The sequence below is a fragment of the Enoplosus armatus genome, chromosome 8 (genome assembly GCF_043641665.1).
Source record: "Enoplosus armatus isolate fEnoArm2 chromosome 8, fEnoArm2.hap1, whole genome shotgun sequence".
NCBI classification, from domain to species: Eukaryota; Metazoa; Chordata; class Actinopteri; order Centrarchiformes; family Enoplosidae; genus Enoplosus; species Enoplosus armatus.
In genome coordinates, this window is record NC_092187.1 from 20,712,411 (window position 1) to 20,734,741 (window position 22,331).

The 22,331-nt window shown below is 40.2% G+C and overlaps 1 protein-coding gene across 1 annotated transcript; it reads left to right on the plus strand.

Annotated features, from left to right (window-relative positions):
- The first annotated feature begins 5,804 nt into the window (after nucleotides 1-5,804).
- On the plus strand, nucleotides 5,805-19,624 carry dnmt3ba (DNA (cytosine-5-)-methyltransferase 3 beta, duplicate a). Its single transcript, XM_070909876.1, has 25 exons — nucleotides 5,805-5,928; nucleotides 6,735-6,880; nucleotides 7,761-7,932; nucleotides 8,041-9,749; nucleotides 9,840-9,969; nucleotides 10,137-10,196; nucleotides 10,513-10,556; nucleotides 10,947-11,096; nucleotides 12,318-12,380; nucleotides 12,525-12,674; nucleotides 12,763-12,870; nucleotides 13,567-13,696; nucleotides 13,926-14,042; nucleotides 14,147-14,191; nucleotides 14,293-14,372; nucleotides 14,517-14,629; nucleotides 15,529-15,712; nucleotides 16,912-16,996; nucleotides 17,185-17,330; nucleotides 17,516-17,606; nucleotides 17,700-17,848; nucleotides 17,959-18,044; nucleotides 18,148-18,217; nucleotides 18,975-19,093; nucleotides 19,483-19,624. The coding sequence occupies exons 1-25, from the start codon at nucleotides 5,805-5,807 to the stop codon at nucleotides 19,622-19,624; spliced, it is 4,413 nt and encodes a 1,470-aa protein (XP_070765977.1).
- The last annotated feature ends 2,707 nt before the right edge of the window (nucleotides 19,625-22,331 follow it).

Genomic DNA, 22,331 nt, shown 5'->3' on the forward strand with positions numbered 1-22,331 from the left:
CATTTCCTAAAACTGCTTGGCACTGTAGTTACTTACATTACTTAAACTTGAGCAAATATTGTATTTGCTGGGACTATTTTCGGCAGTGGATCAGATGGAAAACAGCCCAGGGTAAAAGAAATGCAAAGGTCTTCATTGGTTGAATAATAGATCCTCCATGACTTTGAAGGCTTACCAGAGGGCCAAAAAAACTGCACAGCAGTTTATAATATTTTGAGGAAGGATCTTACAATTCTGAAAAGTTATTACGGCTGCAATTATTTTATCTTTTGTCACGACAACCGCGTGGTGAACAGTAGAAATACAGCTTTCTCTTTACAAAGTAATCTACGAGCAACGTGCACTTGCAGGTATTTGATTGGCCGACACAGCTCCTTGCCGGATAACGTTTGCCGGACGACCTTACGTGTTTTTGCCGGGGGCTGCGGGTTTTTTCACGCAGTGCTATTGTCTATCTGAACGCAGCCTCATACACACCTGACTCACATTGAACTACAGTGGCCATGTTCTCAGTTATAAAGGAATATGTCACCCAGAGCAACAGTGTGGCTCATTGATAACAATGGAGGTCTTTTCATGGGATTTGGTGACAATAATAAAAATATAGAATATCACAAGCCTAAACATGGTCACATGTGGCCTATTACACGCAATCAGTCAATCAAGTAATCTATGGCGAAGGCTGAGGTTTTTTGAAATTATACTCATTCATAAAAGTGTCAAATAGCTTTATCCCCTGAATGCTCCCAAGGACCTCTCTCTATTTTCTTCCCCTCTTCTTTTCTTTGCCCACTCCATATGACACTCGTGAACGTGGGTGCAATTTTTCTTCATACACTTTGATATTATTATTGTAACTGTGTTGCTATTTCAGACTTCCATACAATTTTCATCATGAGGCAGGTATAGCAGTAACCTCTTACACTCTGGAGGCCAAAATAAATTAGCAAGTGAATCATAACTTCAGACATTCACGCAAGATCAAATGACATACGAAAATTAAAGTGCTGTAATGTTTTGGGCTTTGATTTAATCATTTACAGAAATGGCTAAACCATGTCTGTCTCATTAAGTAATCTGATCGTGGATCCCCAAGAGCTTGCAATCCTAGACTAATGCCAGACTATGTACTATGCAGATAAGAGCTGCTATCCCTGATGAGATTAATTGAATATTTGCTACAGAGGAAATACATACGTTAGGACAAGTTAGCAAATGTATACACTCAAGTGCCATTTATCCCATTTGAACAAGTGCTTTCTTGACATATTAGACTTTGTTAGACCAGTCATTCAAGCTTTTGACCAGTGGAATTTATGGTGGGGGGGGTTTCTTCTTCTTTTGTGATTCATGATTACAATTGAGAGTCCTGAATTCCTCTGCCTGACCTCTTAACCCAACACATGATGAAACTATAAAGAAAACTCTAAACTCTAAAACTTAATTAATACATTTTCACAAGAACAAATATATTCACTCATTCTCCACCATTAAACCATCACTGACCGTCAGCCACATGAAGAAAAGTGCCTTGCTTTCTTTCTCTCCGCTTTGATGACCCTGCCCTTTGGGAAGATGGGCTGGTGGAGAAGTGGTTAGACAAACAAAGCCTACCCTAACCCCTGTGACCTTGCTGTAGGCTACCACAGGAGTGGATCTACACTCACCACAGATGGTGTCAAAAAGGCCCAGAATTGTCCTCATAATGACATCATAAAGACATTCAGGGACAATTTGTTGTTTTCAGTATTAAAGCAATATTTCACAGTGTAAGAGCATTTTCACATCAAGGGTTGTCCACCTCAGCATCAGTCCATAAATACTGCGCCATGGACATCAGCTCCCCCGCGGACACAGGGCCATTAGGGTTCAGCCTTTGTGGTCCTGTTTCTAAGCATTCACTTACATTTATTCCAAGACTGAGATTGAACATAAATTCAGACACACACACATTAACCCCTGGACCTCCTCAGTGACTCTCAGTAACGTCCTCTCTATCGCCCATGTATAACAAAAAAAAATGCTGTAACTCATTTCAGTCTAGCAAACCATGTTCCAAGGCACAACATGTTACTTGGGCCCTATACAATATTTTACTTTGATATAATTTACAATTTTGTCACTGATCCAAATATAAACATCTGACTCCACATGGCATCACAATGTCTCACCTGACCAGTCACTTATTGTGCTATAGCATTTGCCTTCAATGTTAAATCTAGAGCCCCTGTCATTGAAAGCAATGATATTTTTTAAAAAGCACACCATTTTACTGTAAACTGTGTTATAATCAACTCAACACTTTTAATAGTAGAAAAATACTGTACATTTCTAGTCAATCATACACACAAACTTAAACAAATACGCTGATACGGCAGAAGGAAGTGGTTGAGTAGTAGGCATTATATAATAAGGTTTTTATTAATGATGTTGACAACTTTTACATGCACGCTAGTATCCTGGTGATCTAGTTTTTGGAGTATCCTGGTTCCGTGTTGCACATGTTAACATGTTATCCTGGTTTCAAACCTGGATAAGCCCTTATCCTGGTTTTGAAAAACCTGAATTGGAGTACTACTATATCCAGGTTTCTTCTCTGTAGGTACAGAAATTAGAGGCTACTAACTGTACACAGGATATGGATTCTGTATGTTTTATGTAAGTCATACCCCAAATAAGACCAAAACCAAGCATACTCACTCTATACTCACGGCTCATGCATTATTTATTTGTATTTAGACCTCCTGTCCCACTGACTCAATGGCTCATTTAGTGTGTAGGTGAACACAGATATAGGTCAATTTCTGTTTTCACTTTTTAAGGCTACCAACTTTGTGGCAGGGTTAAATGTCAATCCAAATGCCAGGCTAACACCCAATAATATAATACACAGGGTAAAATTCTGTATTGTTATGGTTGAAACCATTCGTTTTGTTCGAGTCTGAGTTTCTTTGTTTCTACAGCAATGGCTTCACTCGTCTTGACGATTTCACAAAATGGCCAAAAATAGGCGCCATATTGGCTGCGCCAGCCTTTGACTTTCTCAGTCGTTTCTTTTGGCAGTTAGATGAAACTGTCAGTTTCTATGAGGGGGGCCTGTATCAACCGTGACAGTATCACCGTGAAATAGTCGTCACCTGTTCGTCAGCAAGAGAGGAACACAATGTAGACAGGCTGTAGGAAACATACCTGTTAACCGAACGGCCGTTTGCGACACAGCCGCCATTACTGCATGTTAATGAAAACTGCATCTCATGTTATCACTCAGAAAATGCGAAAATCAGCTGGTCACCAGTTTAATTTTTATTTACAATGTTTCTATAGTTACCATGTTGACCATTAGGTTAGCCAGTATAGTCTCGCATAGCCAGACCTATCTCCACACTTCGGAGAAAGGTCTAGCCAGTATAACCGAAACAAACCAAACCTCGCCGGTTGTTCAAGCTAGCACGCAGCTAGCTAGCTAACTAGCAAATGACAACTGTGTGGTTGTAGTGTGTAGCCAGTTAACTTACCTGATAAATAACGTCTCTGCTCCCGTGGTAGCGTCAACTCAAATCAGGGCATACTCTACTGCTATGTTTATCTCCAATTTTATATCACTATAATATACATTACTTATAAGTTATTAATTTTAGAGGTATAATAAACAGTTCACGGTGATAGCTGTGTTAGCCTACAGTGATTTCAGTGCAGTACGTTGGTTCGTTTTCGGAAGGAAACTGCGCACTCTAAAGTAGGCAAACGATGAGCCAGTGATATAAGCTAAATTAAGTTGTTACCGTTAGCATATTTTTCGCCCAACTGAAAATCATCACTTGCATTATATTAGCCTAATTGTTGCTCAACCTGGGGGGGGGGGGGGTAACTATGTTGGCCTCTACACAGTGGAGTTCATAACTTTCAATTTCCTTTTCAGTAATAAACTGAGTTGCCAATACAGCAGCCATATGTCTCTTCCAACTGAAAATCGGCGAGATATGTTTTTTTGTTTGTTTGCCTGGGATGCGGCGTTGGTATCACATTGCGTTATTTAACGATCAGACTGCTCACTTCAAGGCGAGCGGGGGTTTTGTAATCCTGTGGCGGTTTAATAGCTAGCAGTCCTACTACGGGACAGCCTCCCGTGTCGGTCGTCCAATCGATCGTTCTCGGATAATGCGGACGTCACAAGGGCCGGTCTGCCTATCGGAGGATGTGTTTTAGGAAGAAGCTACTCAGGGGCATCATCTGTAAGGGAACCGCCGAGGTAAGTTACTAACTGTTATCTACATACAGGACCAGCCGTTTATAGCCTATTGAGACTTTCTCCTATAAAGGCGGTGTGCAGATGATAAGCACGTGGTCATATTGTTTTAGTTTTTATTGTCCTTGTTTGTTGTAAATCCAACCCTCTGCCGACTCACAACACAAAGACCGGCTCATACAAACCCACGGCGATAATAGCAGATGTGATCGTAAGCCGGGTTTTGACTTCCTAGTATCGTTTGCGATTGACTTCAATCAGTTTAATTCAGCCCGTTGCTGTAATAACCTGCATATGCGCGGATAGTCAGCTGTAATTGCATTTTCTTAAACGGCTGCTGGAGTGCATCACTTTTAGCCACTTGCTTCAATGTAACGTTAAAACCTAAAGATCGCTGCCCTCATGTAAAAGCAGCCTGGTGTCGCTGCACCATGCATGTCATGTTAAGTCTTGCAGACAAACACTTACTGTAGGATTGAACATGCCGGTCGGCGTGGTAGTATCAGCTGTATCAACGTGTGGGTGCATTGTATTTGTTTTTACTGCAAGTAAAATTTCAAGATCTTGTGTTAAATCTCAAGTTTCCTTGTTAGTGAAAGTTGTGCATGGGGGGCGTTCGCGGCAAAAAATGGACAACGCGAGATTTCATTTAGCTTACGCTTTCTATACATTGTGGGGAAAGGGGAGGAGACAGGCAGCAGCATGGCTCAAGTGGCGTGTAGAACTGTCTTAATGTAACGTTACACGTGACAAGAACATGGTCTGATATCAGCAAAAGACACAAATGTAAAGATTATTTGAGAGAAAACACAGAGTCTTTATTCCCACAGTCAGACAATAGGGATTAGAACCCTCCCACTGTCTCACCCACCACCCCCACCCCCAGAAGTCAGTCATGGGGTAGGGGTAAACACTACCCTTTGGCAATGCTGACAGCCATGTTTTTCTAATGAATGACAATGTGGAAATTCCGTTTTGAAAAAATAAGTTTTGGTAGGGTATGCATCACAGAAACACTAAGCTGTAGATCACAACGTGTGTGTCAGTATTGTATGAATAATATAGTTATAAAGAAACTACAGGAATGGTGGCGCTGGCTCACAGAACGTCTAGTGCTTGTTGCTCATTTAAACTCAGGATCTAGCAAAGCTTTATTTCAAAATGAATATAATATTACAAATAAGAACACTAGGGGTAAGCAAAGGATTGAATTAATAAAGTAAATAAGCTCAATTATCTTGCTTACATCACTAAATGCATGCAAGGGCATAGATTTAAATAGGTCACTTTGCTTTTATTCAAAGCGCGTAATAATTTGCCTCTCATTTACATGCTGTTGTGACTACTTCAACATGCGGACAGGACGATTGAATTTTAGTGGATGACTCTACCTCCTGAGCCACAGCCAACCAACAATCAAAATGGAAATGTAAAAAAAGTATATAGACATGGATATGGGCTAATTATGATAATAATCTTTTTGATTATCTAATCGGCCGTTCTTATTATACAAATGTGATTGTTGTTGTTGTTGATTTCTTTCTTAGAGAGCTGCAAGATGGAAAGTACAGCGGTTGTGACTCCGGACTCCTCCCATGATAAAACAAGCCACATTTACATGGTGACCTGGGTCAACAGCCTGCTGAAGACAAACTTCAAAGATGTGCGGCAGATGGGTTCAGGTGATTCATCATTATGAGCAGAATGAATGCAGTTTTCCCAACGCGCCGAGCCACAACAAGCCTTGAATACATGTGTCTCCACCGCTGCACGGTGGTGTGTAACCGTGCCAACTCGCACTGTTGTGGCCCTGTGTAGTAGCCGTGATGGTTTCCTTTCTGAAACCAAGATTTGTCTTGTATTAAACTGGTTGGCTAAACACGTGTGGCTGTGCTGGTGATGAGTCTCTCTGTGCTCTGTGGGCAGCTCTCAGTACTTTTATAACTTCTAACTAAACCAGTCTTTGGTTTGGAGTTTAGTTTCAATCTTACACGTCAGTTCATCTTTCAGATCTCAATCTTATTTTACTGTTAACTGATCGGTTTACAGCCTCATCACAGCTGTATTTGTGCTGTGATAAGTTGCTAATTTCCTGCTGCTGCTTCATGTCAAAAATTTTCCACTGGCAAACAAGGGGGCTTTATTGTGAAGCAGCCATAGGAAATGCAATGAATATGTCACTGAATTAGCAGAACTTTGTTAGTTGTGTTAGTTTGTTGGTGTTATTCTTCACTATAAAATGGTCTACGCAGCAATCAGAGGATCAGTCTTACATATTGCAGGAATGTGCAGTACAAGCAGAAACAGTCACAGTCAGCTGTTAGATGAAGAGCCGTGTTGTGCTGTGGATAAGCACAGTTGAATGGTCATGGTTGCTCACAGATCAGCTCAGTGCAATATCCCCACTGCCACTGAAAGACAGCAGAAGAGTGTTCCTTTGCACAGGCAACACTTTCTGAACTGTCTTTATGTGTGTATGATCCAACAGGTGCATGCCACTGTCAGATCATGGACTGGGTTCTTCCTGGCTCTGTTGACATGACCAAGGTGAAGTTTGATGCTCAAGGTGAAGATGACTGTAAGCACAACTTCAGTCTCCTCCACGAGGCCTTCAGCAAGAGCGGTATCACAAAGGTATGCACTCTAGTAGAGTAGCATTACAATTTCTTTCTTCTTTTTTTATTTATTTTTTCTTATCTGTTAGATTTGTTTAAGGAGTTAGTTTCCCAAATCTATCCATAAGGAAAAGAATCTTACTTCTTATCTCTCTCTCTCTCTGTCTCTCTCTCTGTCTCTCTCTCTCTCTCACCCAACCGGTCAAAGCAGATGACCGCCCACCTAGAGTCTGGTTCTGCTCGAGGTTTCTGCCTCTTAAAAGGAAGTTTTTCCTTGCTACTGTCGCCAAAGTGCTTGCTCATGGTGGAACTGTTGGGTCTCTGTAATAACATTATAAAGAGTCGGTATAGACCTGCTGTATTTGTAAAGTGTCACAAGTCGTTTGGCGCTATATAAATAAAATTGAATTGAATTGAATTACTTACAAGGAGCATGCTAATGTTTTCACATGCCCAACACAAACCACAAATTGTGTTCTTACAGTTATCTTTGTGATGGATTAAACAAACAAGATATAACGTGTTAATTAGAGAGCTTTAGACAGGCTAGCTGTTTCTAATGTTCTCTCTAGCATTATATTTAGTGTACAGATATGAGAGTGGTATCGATCTCCTCATCTAACTCTCGGCAAGAAGAAGTGTATTTCCCAAAATGTTAAACTATTTCTTTAACTCGTCAAGTACAAATCATTGACACTGAAAAAGTCAAACTTATCCCATGGAAATTTACTTTCTTTTCTACGAAAGGACAAGAATGTGTATTAAGGTTTAGGTGTAATTTTGTAATATGATGGATCCCTTGTTGGAACAAATATTTATTTTGTAGTATACTGTATCCCTGTTGTTCTATATGGAAGTTATATGAATTTCTAAATGTTGTCTTCTTTGTCTTGAATTAGACCATTCCAGTTGAGGAGCTCATAAAAGGGGATTTTAAAAGCAACCTTGACTTCCTGAAGTGGTTCAAAGCTTTCTACACGGCAAATGTGAAAAGTGAAGGATACGACCCTGTGAAAGCTCGGGACAGCCGTGATATCAGCCCTATCATGACATCTCCCCACCCGCATAAATGTAACTTAACATTCTCTTTCACTTTGATAATAAAATGAGGCATTGCACTGTGTTTCGATCGTCACATTTAACTGTGCAGTAATAATTTATTTTCTCTTCCTTTGTCAGCCACGGAAGGCAACGGCACTGTGATGACTAAAAAGTTCCCTTACACTGAAAAGTGGAAGGATATTTTTGATTGGGCTGACCACAGTGCTCTTGGAGAGCACTATACATACTGCCGCTCTTGTGACAGGAACCTGAACACATTTCATAAAGGCCTTGTTGAACTCAGGCGACATGTGGAAACAAACAAACACAAGAAAAGGGCTGAAAATTTCAAGCACGTTGGAGGCCTACGCTCCGAGCCGCTGCCCTGTAGCGACGCAGCGATGCGGTTTATTCAAAAACACTGTTACACCGGCTCTGCTAAAGGTGGACAGCTGTCTAGACATTTTGCACGCTGTAAGCTGGGGTTGCGGTACCCCAAAGATATCACATCTGTTTGCCAACACACTCCTTACTGCGTATACGTTTATGGAGGGGTAACGCTGGGAAAGGATGACACCGTCTATGTGGTCCTTGTCGGCTTTTTTGATGTTGAAGCCTCCAGGCACTGCATCCGATTTCTGGATGCTCTTCAGTCAGTGGGTGGTGCAGAGGATCAAACGGCGGCAGCAGTGGCGGAGGCCTTGAAGAAATTCGGGTTACCCACAGATAATCTTGTTGCTGTTTATTCTGATGGTAGTGGTGCTGCCTCAGAGCAGATCTGCTCGCAGCTCAGGGAACTCAACCCGAACATAGTAGCCTTGGGAGGGCTGTACACCATCGCGGATGCTGCTTGCCAGGTTGGGGTTAAGGAGCTCTCCGATCAGGCCCAAGAGTTGATGGTACATATCCATGCTCACTACTCCTCCTGCTCTACCAAAAATGACAACCTCAAGGCTCTTTTTGGCTCAGATATCAGTGAGAACAGTCCATCATTTCATGTCAACACCAGCTGCCTTAAGTTCTGCCTGTTAGTCACAAAAATCTTGGAAATATGGACAGATCTGATACTGTACTTTAGCTCTTGTGACACGGACGATGACAAAGCCAAGTTAATCTGCTCGAAGCTGCAGGATCCCAAAGTCAGGGCAACATTTATGTTCCTGGAGCAGGCCCTGAAGCCTCTGCACAGTTTCCAAAGACATCTGCAGACACACAAGGGAGCTGGCCGAGCTGATATGCTGCTCATCCTAGAGGAAGCCAGTCGCCTGCTGTGCACTTACACCTCCTACTTTCTTCATCCTCAAGATGCTGCTCGCTTCCTCAAAGAAGGAGATGCCCAAATCCTTAAGGACAAGAAATTCCACCTGTCGAGCCCCGAATTCAATCTGGGTGGGAAAGCTGTGGAGGACTTCCTGAAAGAGTCTGAGACTACGGAGGCAATGCCACTGTTAAAAGAGGAGGCGCTGTCTTTCTATGTTGCACTCACAGGCTGCATTGCAGAGGAGCTGCCTCTGAGCGAGGTGGTGCTAAGGAGCATAGCTCAGTTGCTGAATCCCCAGAGCAGGCCGAAAGTGACAGAGAAAACGGTAGGGGAGCTTGGGACCTTGTTGGGAATCTGCAGCGCCCCTGAGGAGATCAAGCAGCTCACGAGTGAATTCCTTGAGTATCAGCTGTCACAGGAAGGAAAGAGTGAAGAGAAAGAGAAGGACTCAGCACTGGTTTCAGTGGAGAAACACTGGGCCAACTTACTGAAGGACACCAAGCGAACGTCAATCTTCAGGAAGCTTGTTTTGACCCTGTTGTCTTTCCCCGGTCCTCCACTTGAGGCTCAGCAGGTTTTTACTCAGGTATGTAAATGGCTGAGCTGCATCAGCATTTTCTGTCGTGTTTGTGTTAAGTTTTCACAGGTTCACTAATGAATTTTGCGCACTTCTCAGGCCCTGGTGAATGAAGATGCTGCACTGTTCTCTGAGAGTGAAGCCTTAACAGAAAGCGAGTTTGACGTCACGTCCGACAGCACTCTCTCTGACAGCACCAGCAGCAAGGACTCCTCAGTTTACATTGAAGGTAAGAAGGAAGATCGTCCAGCATGTAAATGAAACAAGAATGTTCAATTTGCATCGAAATGAACTTTAAATGAAACGTCTGATTAATAACGCACCTTTCACAGGATGATGATAATGATTTTTTTATGATGCATGCCATGTAATTTACACTTTTATCTTATTTTATAGAACTGAATGGCCTTACTGTGACAATGAAGCCATGTGAAGTCCGCCTTAAAAAGATCACGCGTGAGAAAAACTTTTTTTAACTTTTTATTTGCATAATTGACACTACTGTAAGAAAAACTGCGGATATGTCATTATTAAAGTGTAATTTTATTCTTTCTCCAAAATGTGTTTTGTAAAATGAAGTTGATCTTACTGTAGATTTTTAGCTGAGAAAAACATCATTCAAGTCTGAAATAGTTGAAATATTTAGCTATGAGCATCAGGTTCAGGATCCTGTCATCCTCCAGACTTCCAGTTTTAACATGTCAGAATGCAGTTTTCATATCTCTGATCTCAATACTAAAACATACTAAATATACTTTGTTTCCATCCAAAGCGCCAATGAATGAGCATGGAGAGAACGGCACCTCATGGAAAGAGGTAACAGATCTTTTCTGTTCGTCTTCTGCTTCTTAATCTACTACATCTACAAGGAAAAGAAGCAACTAGGTTGAATAAAGCTAGAGCTTTTATGACAAATAGGACTCAGTGGGAAAATCTTTTTGCTGCATCATACTGTATATGGCTTCAAGTTGCCGCTTTTGTAAAGGGAATCGGCTGCTCTTCATTCCTTCTCATCTACTAACAGTCTTTTGCCCTTTACTTACCTCTTGATTCTTTTTATCTTGATGGCCAACATAATCGCTGGTATCATGTCATTGCCCCTATATGAAGGCGTGTGTGTGTGTGTGTGTGTGTGTGTGTGTGTTTTGGTGTACATTTGCATGTGCATGATATTTGCATGTGTAATGGGAGTGTGTTGTCTCTCAGGGGACCAGTAGGGGAAGTTTTGGCTGGGAGAGCAGCTTGCGCCAGAAGCCACAGGCCCGTACAGTGTTTCAGGCTGGTGCTAACTGCTGGTCCAAACCCGTAGATCTTGATAAGGACAGCAAAAAGGGTCTGGAGTCCCAAGATGAGGTGGTAGGTATACTCAAGTATACTACCGGAATACCCCTGGGCCGTGAAAGGCCTCTCTGACCTCCGAAATGCTATTAGAGTAAAAATAAATACTCAGTGGTTTACCCTTCATCATGAGAGCATCCTGCACAATGGCTGTGAAAGTCAAATCTATCTAGGTTACACTAAAATCCAAAGAAGACCTAAAAAAAAACAGATTACATATTTGATATTTAGTTAAATTACTAAATAAAATATTTAGTAAGTAATTTCTTTACTGCAAATCCACATTAAAAGCAGGACATTCGCAGCAGGTGAGCCCTACTGAAGTGTCCGTCCACTCAACCACTGTATCTGTGAAACGTATTAAAGATATTTATTAAAAAGTCTTACAGTTCATTTACAGGCAGTAACAAAGACAGTAACTTTGGTCATATATATACATTCAGTGTTACTCACCAAAACAATGGGCAGGCAGGCGATCATGCAGACAAACAGATGGCTGGAAACCTAAGGCAGAGGCACAATAGACAATCCAAGAGTGAATGGGAATATATATATATATATATATATATATATATATATATATATATATATATATATGCAGAGCTGATTGGAAAAGTCTGAACAGGTTGTGTAGGTTGGCCGGGGAGATTAGGTGATAGGGAATGGCGGGAAAACGGGTTGCTGCAGCGCAGGAGGGAGCAGCAGGATCTGAAATGACAAGGAAGAGATACACGCGATAAGATAAACGAAACCGGCCCCTTGGAACCAGCTTTCAGAAATCAGTCCTGCCTCTAACACACCTTCATTTCAGATTCATCATTCGCTTTGTTCACGTGGTGCCAGGTCAAATTGGAAATAAGGCAAAAGTGGGATAACACATCCTCTCAAGCATTACGCTGGCTCCCCTGTTTAAAGTCAATTCGATCATTTGGCTTGAAACTACAGTGGAAAAGACGTCTTGTTTGTTATTGGATTTCTTTTGATTAGTCATTATATTTCAGTATATTATGCTGCTTTGAACAAAGCGACTGTTCACATCTTAACAATGATGACAGGCTTCCTTGTTTCTTATTTTAACAAATTCTCTCCTCTGTGTCACCTGAAATTAAATATTGAAAACAATGAGAGTGTAAGTGATTGGTGGTAAATTTAGAAATAAGCACCATCAAATACAGTTACAGTTATGTTTTATCTGTAAGAAATACACAGATCCTTACCGAAATTACTTTTGACTTTCAGGTAGAAGAGACATCACCACCCAGTAAACCAACACCAAGAGGACGACGGAAACATGTCTACCAGGTAATAAAACAGATTAGGACAAAGCCCACAATGCAGTTGTTCTCAAAGGCTGTTGATCAGACATCATAGATAATATCTATCTTCTTTTAGATGAACGAAAATGTATAAATGCAGTTTTGAAGTTGTTTTTTTGTACGCCTGCAGGACGGGAAAGGGTTTCTGACAGGAGAGCTGCTGTGGGGGAAAGTGAAGGGGTTTTCCTGGTGGCCTGGGATGGTGATGCCTTGGAAAACCAAGTCGGCTCCCCCGGGCATGCGGAGGGTGGAGTGGTTCGGAGACGGGATGTTCTCAGAGGTCAGAAATACAGTAATTATGCTCGAGCTGCAGAAACACTTCACATGTGTTGAATAGATTTTTACATCATCTTCACTTTCTGTTGCAGATTTATACGGACGGTCTACTTCCATTCAGTGCCTTCACTAAGTGCTTCTGCAAAAACTCCTTTGCCAGCTTGCCCATCTACAAGGAAGCTATCTACCAAATCATCGAGGTAAGATACCAAAACTGTCACAACATCAAAACATGTAACTTCATAGTATGTTACACACATGTTGTACCGCATTTAGCTTTGGTCAAACGCAGCAAACTACAACTAAATGACCTTTGTGACCTTTGTGTGGGTTCTTCTGATAAAGGTTTGTTCAACTCAAAGCAGGTCTCATCTCATTAATACTGACATCATAATTCAGAGTGCTCATTTGTACCATTTTTCTTCATATTTGGGCTGAAAAAGCCCCAAACGCACTCCGAAAATCTCCTTCTGTCTTCACTTGGATTTTATCAGTTTATTGAGAGGAGTTTGGCAGCACAGTTGTTTGTTATTATGATACTGTGGGGTGTTTGAACCTTTTAAAATATATTAATTATCGTTGCCCTTTTTCCTTTATTCACATTTTTCAAGTGCAACATTCTTGGTATTTATTAGTTCTTATCTGATATAAGATAAGTGATAAGTGGGAATTTGGCTATGTCAGCTATTTGGCTGTTCTTTGGATTTAAATTGGATGAAATCAGGAGGTTTGCTAATGAGGACCAAACTGTGAGCAAGCTTTTTGATAAAACGTTATTTAAGAACTAGTGGAAATAGACTTTCAAACAGCAATATCCTTTTTGCAAGCATCAGAGATGTTTCATGTATCATGGTGAATGTGTTAACTCAGTGCCAGGAAATGTTTGTGATCTGCAGTTGGCAAGTGAGCGATGTGGGAAGTCTTTTGCTGAGGCGGAAGGAAATAAAGGAAAAGAGCTGAAGCTGATGCTGGACTGGGCTTTTGAAGGATTTCTGCCTACGGGACCTGAAGGATTTGTACCTCCTGGTAGGTGCACATTTATAAACATTTACTTATTTACTTATGACTAGATTTACAGGAAGCCTCAGCGAGTAGACTGCTTCAGACTGTCAGTTTGTACATGTGTTCATCTGGCTTTATAAGAAACTTCACTGGGAACTTCTTTTTCTTGTGGATATGTGAAAAGATGTTTCTTAAAAATATGTTTTGTTTTTCAAGAAATGTTTCTCGATTCCATATTTTTCTGGTCCTCTAGATTCTGCTGCACATCAGGATTCTTCTGACTCTGCCTTGTCTGACTACCAGCCTCCAGCAAAAAGGAAATATGTTTTTAAAAATAAGGCAAATGCACCCGTCATCACATATAACAGAGGTTTGTATTATTTTTTTGTTGACGTCCGCAAACATAACAATAAATTAGAACCTACTCTTTATTTGTCCTCATTTTTTGATTTGGTTTGATATTTTACTTTACAGAATTAATTGCAGAAAATGTCAAAGAGTGTGGCAAAAACATTGAAGGTAAGTTTTGTGTGAGTGTTGAAGAAGTTTGTGATTTAAAATCTTCTTTGATATAAACATAAAATTCTTATTTTTAAGGAGGTAATGGTTTGTTATTTCAGATTTTTGTTTGTCTTGTGGATCATCTGAGATTGAAGTGCAGCACCCGTTGTTTGAAGGTGGTCTTTGTCTAAGATGCAAGGTAATCTAATGGTCCATCTCTGTCTACTTAATGTGGTCTGCTTTCCTCCATCCCAGCCCAGTTTGTTAATGTCTAACCTCCATCTGAAACACAACTGCTATTAACATCCCAAATGCTGCAAAACCACCTTGTCACTGTTTGCAGGAGAACTTCACAGAGACACTGTATCGCTACGATGAAGATGGCTACCAGTCGTATTGCACCGTGTGCTGCGCCGGCTTGGAGGTCATTCTGTGTGGCAACGCTAGCTGCTGCAGGTAAACACTGCTCAGGTGTCATCTCCCTCAGTGAAGGCCACTGTATTGATGTTTATTGTTTATCATTCTAACCTTAATTGGGATTTGTAATATTTTTGAATTATGACACACAAAACTAAATTAACAATTCATCAATTATTAAGACAGATTTATAAAACTTGAGAATGCCTGCTGAAGATGTTCCACTTTGACTTTCCATCACCACACAGTCCCATGTGATCATCTTCAAGTAGATCAGGGTTTTCAAAGTCTGACACTGTAGGACCCCCCCCCCCCCCCCCCCCCCAATCAAAATCAACAGTTCCCATAATGCATGGAAGGACGTAAACAGGAAGTATAATGTTGCTATGGACATTTTGGCAAATTGGCACCATTAAAAGTATGCCGATATAGCTATGAGCAGTTCTTGTTTGCAATGTTCCCATGGAAGTACACACAACTGTCACTGGATCATTTTGACACTAAAGACAACTTAAAAACCGTGAGGATTTTCAAGCAAGTTCTGGAGTTAGAAGGAGTGTTTCTATATGATTTCTCTGTGGGTTTAGGGATGTTTGGTGGTGGACATTGGAAATAGTGATCCCTTCAAGAAAATGTACGTCACACTGAATATAAATATACAGTTTCATGTCTGTGTGTCCAGATTTGACTGAGTTATGACTTTTATGATTTTTTGACACAACTAGCAAAATGGGTTTTCAAGGACCTTAATTAAGCTGATATTGATATTTGGTAGTTGTCCTTACCTAAACAGAAAAAAAATCCTCTGGTAGTTCAACTTTCTAAATGACTCATAAATAAGAAATAGCATCAATGGCTCACGCTAACCGCACTACTTCTTTTTAGTGTCTGCACAGGTATCACTTTCTCGTACACATGTATGTTCTCTGTCTCTCCAGATGTTTCTGTAAGGACTGCCTGGACATCCTGGTGGGCCCGGGAACCTTTGACAAGCTGAAGGATATTGATCCCTGGAGCTGCTACATGTGCAAGCCGTCACAGTGCGACGGAAACCTCAAACTCAGACCAGACTGGAGCATCAAGGTTCAAGACTTGTTTGTCAACAACAGCGCCATGGAGTTTGTACGTACCATTCTCTCAGCGCACATTTCTAGTTCACATGTTGCCTTGTTTGAGGGTGAATTCTCACACTAAAAATCTAATGGATCAACCAACTGAAATAGTTCATTCTCTATGCTCACTTTGGAGGCTGTACTTTGTGGTGCTGTTTAGCTGTTTTGCAGCTGTTATCGAAAGAGGTTTCACATTTCAGTATACAAAAAGTCAACTTTAACATAAGTTACAACATAAAAGTGTCCCCTGCTATGTGTAAAAACCTGTCAAAGAGAGGAAAACTGGTTGTAAGAGCAGTTAATGTCAGCAACATAATATTAGTTCAAGAACCAAATCAAAATGTATAAATCTTTCCACTCTGACGATGAGTGAAGAGTTGTTTGTTCTGTTTCATTTGATGGGTAAACAACCTGAGTCCACTACTATTTTATTTTATTCTTAACATCATACTGTCATTTATGGTTTTAGTTGTAGCAGGTAAGTGAGTGAAGCTGCAACTTAATCCTCGTCTCTGTTTTAGATGATGTATGTTAGTTGTGACGTGATGCTGTTTTACTCTAGTTATGGCAGAAGTCAGCAGATTACATTTAGGCCACTGTCGATTAGGGCTGCAACGAACAAGCATTTGAATTATTGATTAATCTGCTGATTATTTTCTAGATTCATTGATGGTTTGGTGTATAAAATGTCAGAAAAACACACAGAAACATCAGTTTCTCAGGGTCCAAGGTGACTTTCTCAAATGTGTTGTGTCCAAGCAGCCGTCTAAACCCCACAAAATAATCAGTTTAAAATGATATAAAACAGAAAAACCTGTTTTATAAAATATATATTTCTCTATATATAGTGTATGAATAAATGACTTAAACAGTTAGTCGATTATTAAATAATTGCCAATTAATTTTATGTCAGTTGATTAATCAACTAATCGTTTCAGGTATAAAAATGATTAATTTCATGTTAATTACAATCAAAGGGGAAAAAATCACATCCGGTGACAGGTTTTCGTTGTGGTCCCTGCTGGTCTAGATTTATTATATTCCTCCATATTGCATATACATGAAGACACAGCTTGATGTGAAAGTTAATAGTATTCAACTCGTAACACTTTTACACTCTTAACTTGTGACAAACGTCCACCATGTTTGTTGTGATTGTTATTCAACTGGCTGGTGCGGTGGGACTGAAATGTACTTTTTGTACCACAGGAGCCTCACAGAGTTTACCCCTCCATCCCTGCCGATCAGCGCAGACCAATCAGGGTGCTCTCGCTTTTTGACGGCATTGCAACAGGTTGGTTCATCGTGTGACACGTGACAGTCTCATTAACTCAGACAAACTCATCCAGTCTCTGTGATGTTTTATATATATATATATATATATATATATATATATAAGACTGAACCAAAAGTACAATGGCATAAAATGTGTGTATTCCTCTCATCAGTAACCTGCATTTAACTACTGTGGCGTCATGGCAGGTTACTTGGTGCTCAAAGACCTGGGCTTGAAGATTGAGCGCTACATTGCCTCAGAGATCTGCGAGGATTCGATCGCTGTAGGGATGATCAAGCACGAGGGAAAAATCGAATATGTCAATGATGTTCGTACCATCACGAGGAAACATGTGAGTACAAGCTGGAGGAAGACTTCTCATGTTGTTTATCTGTGTAATCCACACCAACCGCTGGAAACAAATCTGAACACACTTTTAAATAATTAAATTTTTTTTTTACTAAAGTTTGTGTCCCAATAAAGAGGCTAAAAACAATATAAAAATATGAACTTAAGCTCTGTAGTTGTGTGTTGCAGCTGGCTGAATGGGGTCCATTTGATCTTCTGATTGGAGGCAGTCCGTGTAACGACCTGTCCATGGTCAACCCTCTACGAAAAGGATTATTTGGTATGCAGCTTTGTGACTTCTATTGAAGGTGTTTTAGCAGCAGTGTATGCTGAATAGTAAACAAGTCTTTCTCTCGCCCCGTTTGTCCTGCAGAGGGCACTGGAAGGCTCTTCTTCGAGTTCTACCGCATTCTGACGCTGCTGAAGCCGAAGGAGGGCGACGACCGTCCGTTCTTCTGGTTGTTTGAGAACGTGGTTTTCATGAGTTCCAACGACAAATCGGATATCTGCAGATTCCTTGAGGTGATTTATATTGATTACCGATGAAAGTATCCTCTCAGCCTGATGGCAGGGAGCAGACTGCATTAAGTTTTATTGCTCATTATATGCCTTCTCCCCCTTTTTTTTTTCAGTGTAATCCAATTCTTATCGATGCAGTAAAAGTCAGTCCTGCTCACAGAGCGCGCTTATTTTGGGGAAACCTCCCTGGCATGAACAGGTACATACTAATACACAATCATATTCCTTTCTTCATGCATATTCTCACACTGGAAGACAAAAATGTACTCCTTTTAAAAACAAATGTGCATGTTTCTCGTTAGACCTCTCGCTTCAGCCCTGGATGACAAGGTGGCCCTCCAGGATTGTTTGGAAGTCGGACGTATGGCAAAGGTAGAAGCATCTAGTTTACTGTGTGTAAGACAGATGATAACCTGAGGGGTCTACACTCTTGTAGTTTGTTGTTGTTGAAGCAACCAGGAAACAGGGTACCTGCAGGTGTTGAAAAGTCTTTAAAGCAAAGCAAATCAGTGTCCTCAAAAACTTTTTTTTATTTATTTACAAAAGTCTTAGATATTGATGAGATAGATATTTTTGTATCTGACTGCGGGCTGTTGGGAGACATTTCACACTTAAAAACTAAAAGTGGGATTGTTGCGACAGTAGATTACATCCGCAGGAGGCTGTTCAGTCCTTTTTTGTGGAGTTTCATTCAACACCATCAGACCGACAGCAAACGCTGTCACTAGTGCTAGCTACAGGAGCTAGCAAGCTCATCCTCTCATAATGGACAAATGCCAGTTTTAGGAAAAACTTAAATTAACTTAATTAATCATTTTTAATGGTTAGTCCATCCTGGTCCCGTTCACATTAATGACTGATTATATCATCAAGAATTATTGTTATATACTGCTGGGTAGTACTGGGGGAAAAAAATGGTTTTCCATCATACTTTCATACTTTGGCCAATATGACTGTGAAACAGGTATTAAATTGTATTCTATGTGATATTAAAAAGGTCTTAAAAAGTCTTAAATTTAACTTAGTGATCCCTGCAGAAACCCAGAGGACAGCTTGAATAACTCTCCTCTCTCAAATATTTTTAAAAAGGTTGAACATCCTGATTCTGATTTGTCGTCTCTTCCTGCAGTTTGACAAAGTCCGAACCATCACAACAAAGTCTAACTCGATAAGGCAGGGCAAGATGGGGCCGCTACCTGTCGACATGAACGGGAAGGAGGACTACCTGTGGTGCACCGAAATGGAACAGTGAGCATTTCTGAAAAATATGTTCTTGTAAACATACTGTTTACATCATAGCTGTAATCTCATGTGTAGGATATACATTTGATGAAGCAGTAATAGCAATAGTTGTAGTAATAGTCGTAGTAGTGGTTGTAGTTGATGAAAGCTGGTGGGCTGGTGGTTAATATCATATAACCGCTTTCTTGCATGTCATATGTCTCTGACTTTCCGTTTCCTGTCTGTTTTTATACACTGTCATGATCTAATAAAAGCCAAAAAAAGATGGCTTAATACTGATACCATGGACACAACTTAGTCCACGACTATGTGAACATAAGAGGCCACTTCTGGGCCCTGACCGTGTTACACATTAGATTATTTAAAAACATTTTCCATGTGGTTGTCTCTTTTAGGGTCTTTGGCTTCCCCAAACACTACACGGACGTGAACAACATGGGCCGGATGCAGAGGCAGAAGGTCCTGGGTCGCTCCTGGAGTGTTCCTGTTATTCGTCACCTCTTCGCTCCGCTGAAGGATTATTTTGAATGTGAATAACAACTGTGAACCAAATCTCCGCTCTCATATCAGAGCAGCAGTGGTAAACCTACTGCCTTATCCTGCCTCTGCATTACTAGGTAGTTCAAATTCTCCTTTTTTCTCTGAATGACTTCATTTAGTTTTTTACTATTTTGACTTTTAGAAGTGTTTCTTTAATCCTGTGAGTTGTCAGTCGTCCATGATCCACTTCCACCAGCAGGCACTGACACTTTCCAGTTTGTTTTTTTCAGGTTTCCTTTGATAAATGATGGTGCTGTGATCAAACAATAATGTTGCTCAGAACACGGGCCTGAATCACGAAGCGAGATTAGACGGTTAGCCAGCTATCTTTGGGCTTCACTCAGGGCTTCCAGTGTCGCAAAGCAGTAATCACCATGGTAACCTGCTGCACGGCTAACTTCAGAGATCAAAACCTGCCACAGGCATCATACTGACCAATCAGCTTAGTGGAAAAACTGAGTCATCATTCCTACAGGATCCTGACATATAATACAATATATAATATAATACTGAGTTTACAGTGAAGTGACAGCTGATAAAGTTTTAGCTCAGTAAAAACATAAATGCAACATTTTGGTCAGAGACCTTAAAGTGGCTATAATCAATACTATTACATTAACAATGGATCAAATTACTTTGTATAAAGTGAAAGGAAACTCTGCATTTTCCTTCAGCTCTACAGAGCATTTTAGCATCTTTCAGCTCATTGTTTTGGTTTTCTGGCCCTTTACTGTTCCGGTTCACTCTCGCTGCTCTCGTAGCGTAGTTTTTCGGCCACAGCAGGCAGGTAAATAGCTCTAAAAACCCTCTTAACACTACCAGCTCAGCACTTAACAGCAGACAGACACCGTAAGTGGCAAGCTGGTGAACATAGAGGAGCATTTAGCAGCCACATATTTCCCTCAGGAGTCGGTAGAGTTAGAAGAGAGTGAATATTGGACTTTATCATTTTGTGATAATATGTCAAAGTTGTGTTTATAGCTTGTTTCTGCTGCCCCCAAGTGGCCAGAAAGCCGATATTGCAGATTTAATTAATTTACTTCAGGCCTCATTTTGACTGTCTATACTTTACTCTCCGCTTTGGCAACAGGAAGAGCTTTACTTTAACAGTTTTTAAGTATTTTTCCATAATAGTTTGTCGTCATCACTATTCTAGACCACTGAACATGTTGAAAATGCCTTTCTACTTAAACCTGCACTTATTTATAGCCTTGCTTTTCATATTTGGATATTCTTCTTACTATTTCTACAACATGTTATATTAATATTTATATATATTGATAATCAGCCTCATGATACCGGTTATTCAGGATGACCAGTGTTGCCAGGGTAACCCAAAGAGAGCCGTTGAGCTTGCTTCGTGGTACAGGCCCCATGTCTCTACCTCAACACTTTTTTATTGGTTAAAAATCTGCAATTACACTTTTTTATCCTGTATTTAATTTATGAATCTTCTTGAATCTTTTCTTTCCACATAACCTGTATTTTATAGTTTTATTGAATAATCTTACAGGGATTTTAAGCCCGATCTAATCATGTTAATCGTTAGCTGTGATTAATTTTATTCTTTTCCTATGCCAATTTTTAAATCTGCTTTTTAATCCATTTTTATCCAAATTACATGAATCTCACTGTGGTGCACCAATGGGTTTGTCAAACGTTACCTCACTGGGTTTGCACTTTTTATATATTTTAAGGACTGCTATTTATACAAGACCAAAAATATTTTGTGTCGACTCACGAGAAGAAACTGTTATCAATATTTCAACTGGAGTGTCTTCAACTTTACTGTAGTGAGAACAATACTGCAGAGGTCTGACTTCAACAATAACATACAGTGTCTTCTAACGTAGGAGACGTGAACCTTAAAGGATCGTAACGATGGTTTTGCACATTTCCTCCTCTTGATAACAAAGTGTTTACGCTATAAAACAAAACCAAACTTCACATATTGTAAGTTTTATTTTGAGAAAGTCAAGGCACACTACTTTGTTTAAGTACTTAAGTTAAAGAGCCTTTATTATAATACTGTAAGAACAAGATACTAATTAAAACATACATGTAAAAAGCCTTAATGCAGATCACCATTTGTTACTCATGTTGCCACGGTGATGAAGGCCTTTGAACTTTTGTGCTTAAACGAAGCAGTGAGCCTTGAACTTTTCCACTCCAGTCCTCTGTATCGGGACTACCTGCTTTGAGTTTGAGTAAATAAATAATTGTTAGAATGATCAGTAAATAATAATGAAAGTTATTCTTATCTACAGCCCTAAAATATCTGGATTTTGGACAGTTGGTTGGACAAAACGAGACATTTGAAGGCATTTCTCACTGTTTTCTGATGTTTTAGAAGCCAAACAATTAATCAGGAAAATAATCGTTTGATTATTCAGTAATGAAAGTGATCATTATTTGCAGCCGGTCTATAACATCAAAGTGTTTGGTGAAGAATATGGTCAGCAGTAATGTTATGTAGCATACACGCTAAACCACTGATGTGGTCCTTTAAATCTCAGTGAGACACGACTCCTTTAGTTTGAGAGAAATATCGGTGCTTTTTTTTTCTAAATGTTTGGTTTGATCTTTTGTAATTCTCTCAAAACATCGACAGCAGTTTTCAGGTGTCCCTAAATGACGGTTTTATGCACACCTTTGTTTTTATTGTTAAATTTACTGAGAGTTAAGATAATGGTGCTGAATCACT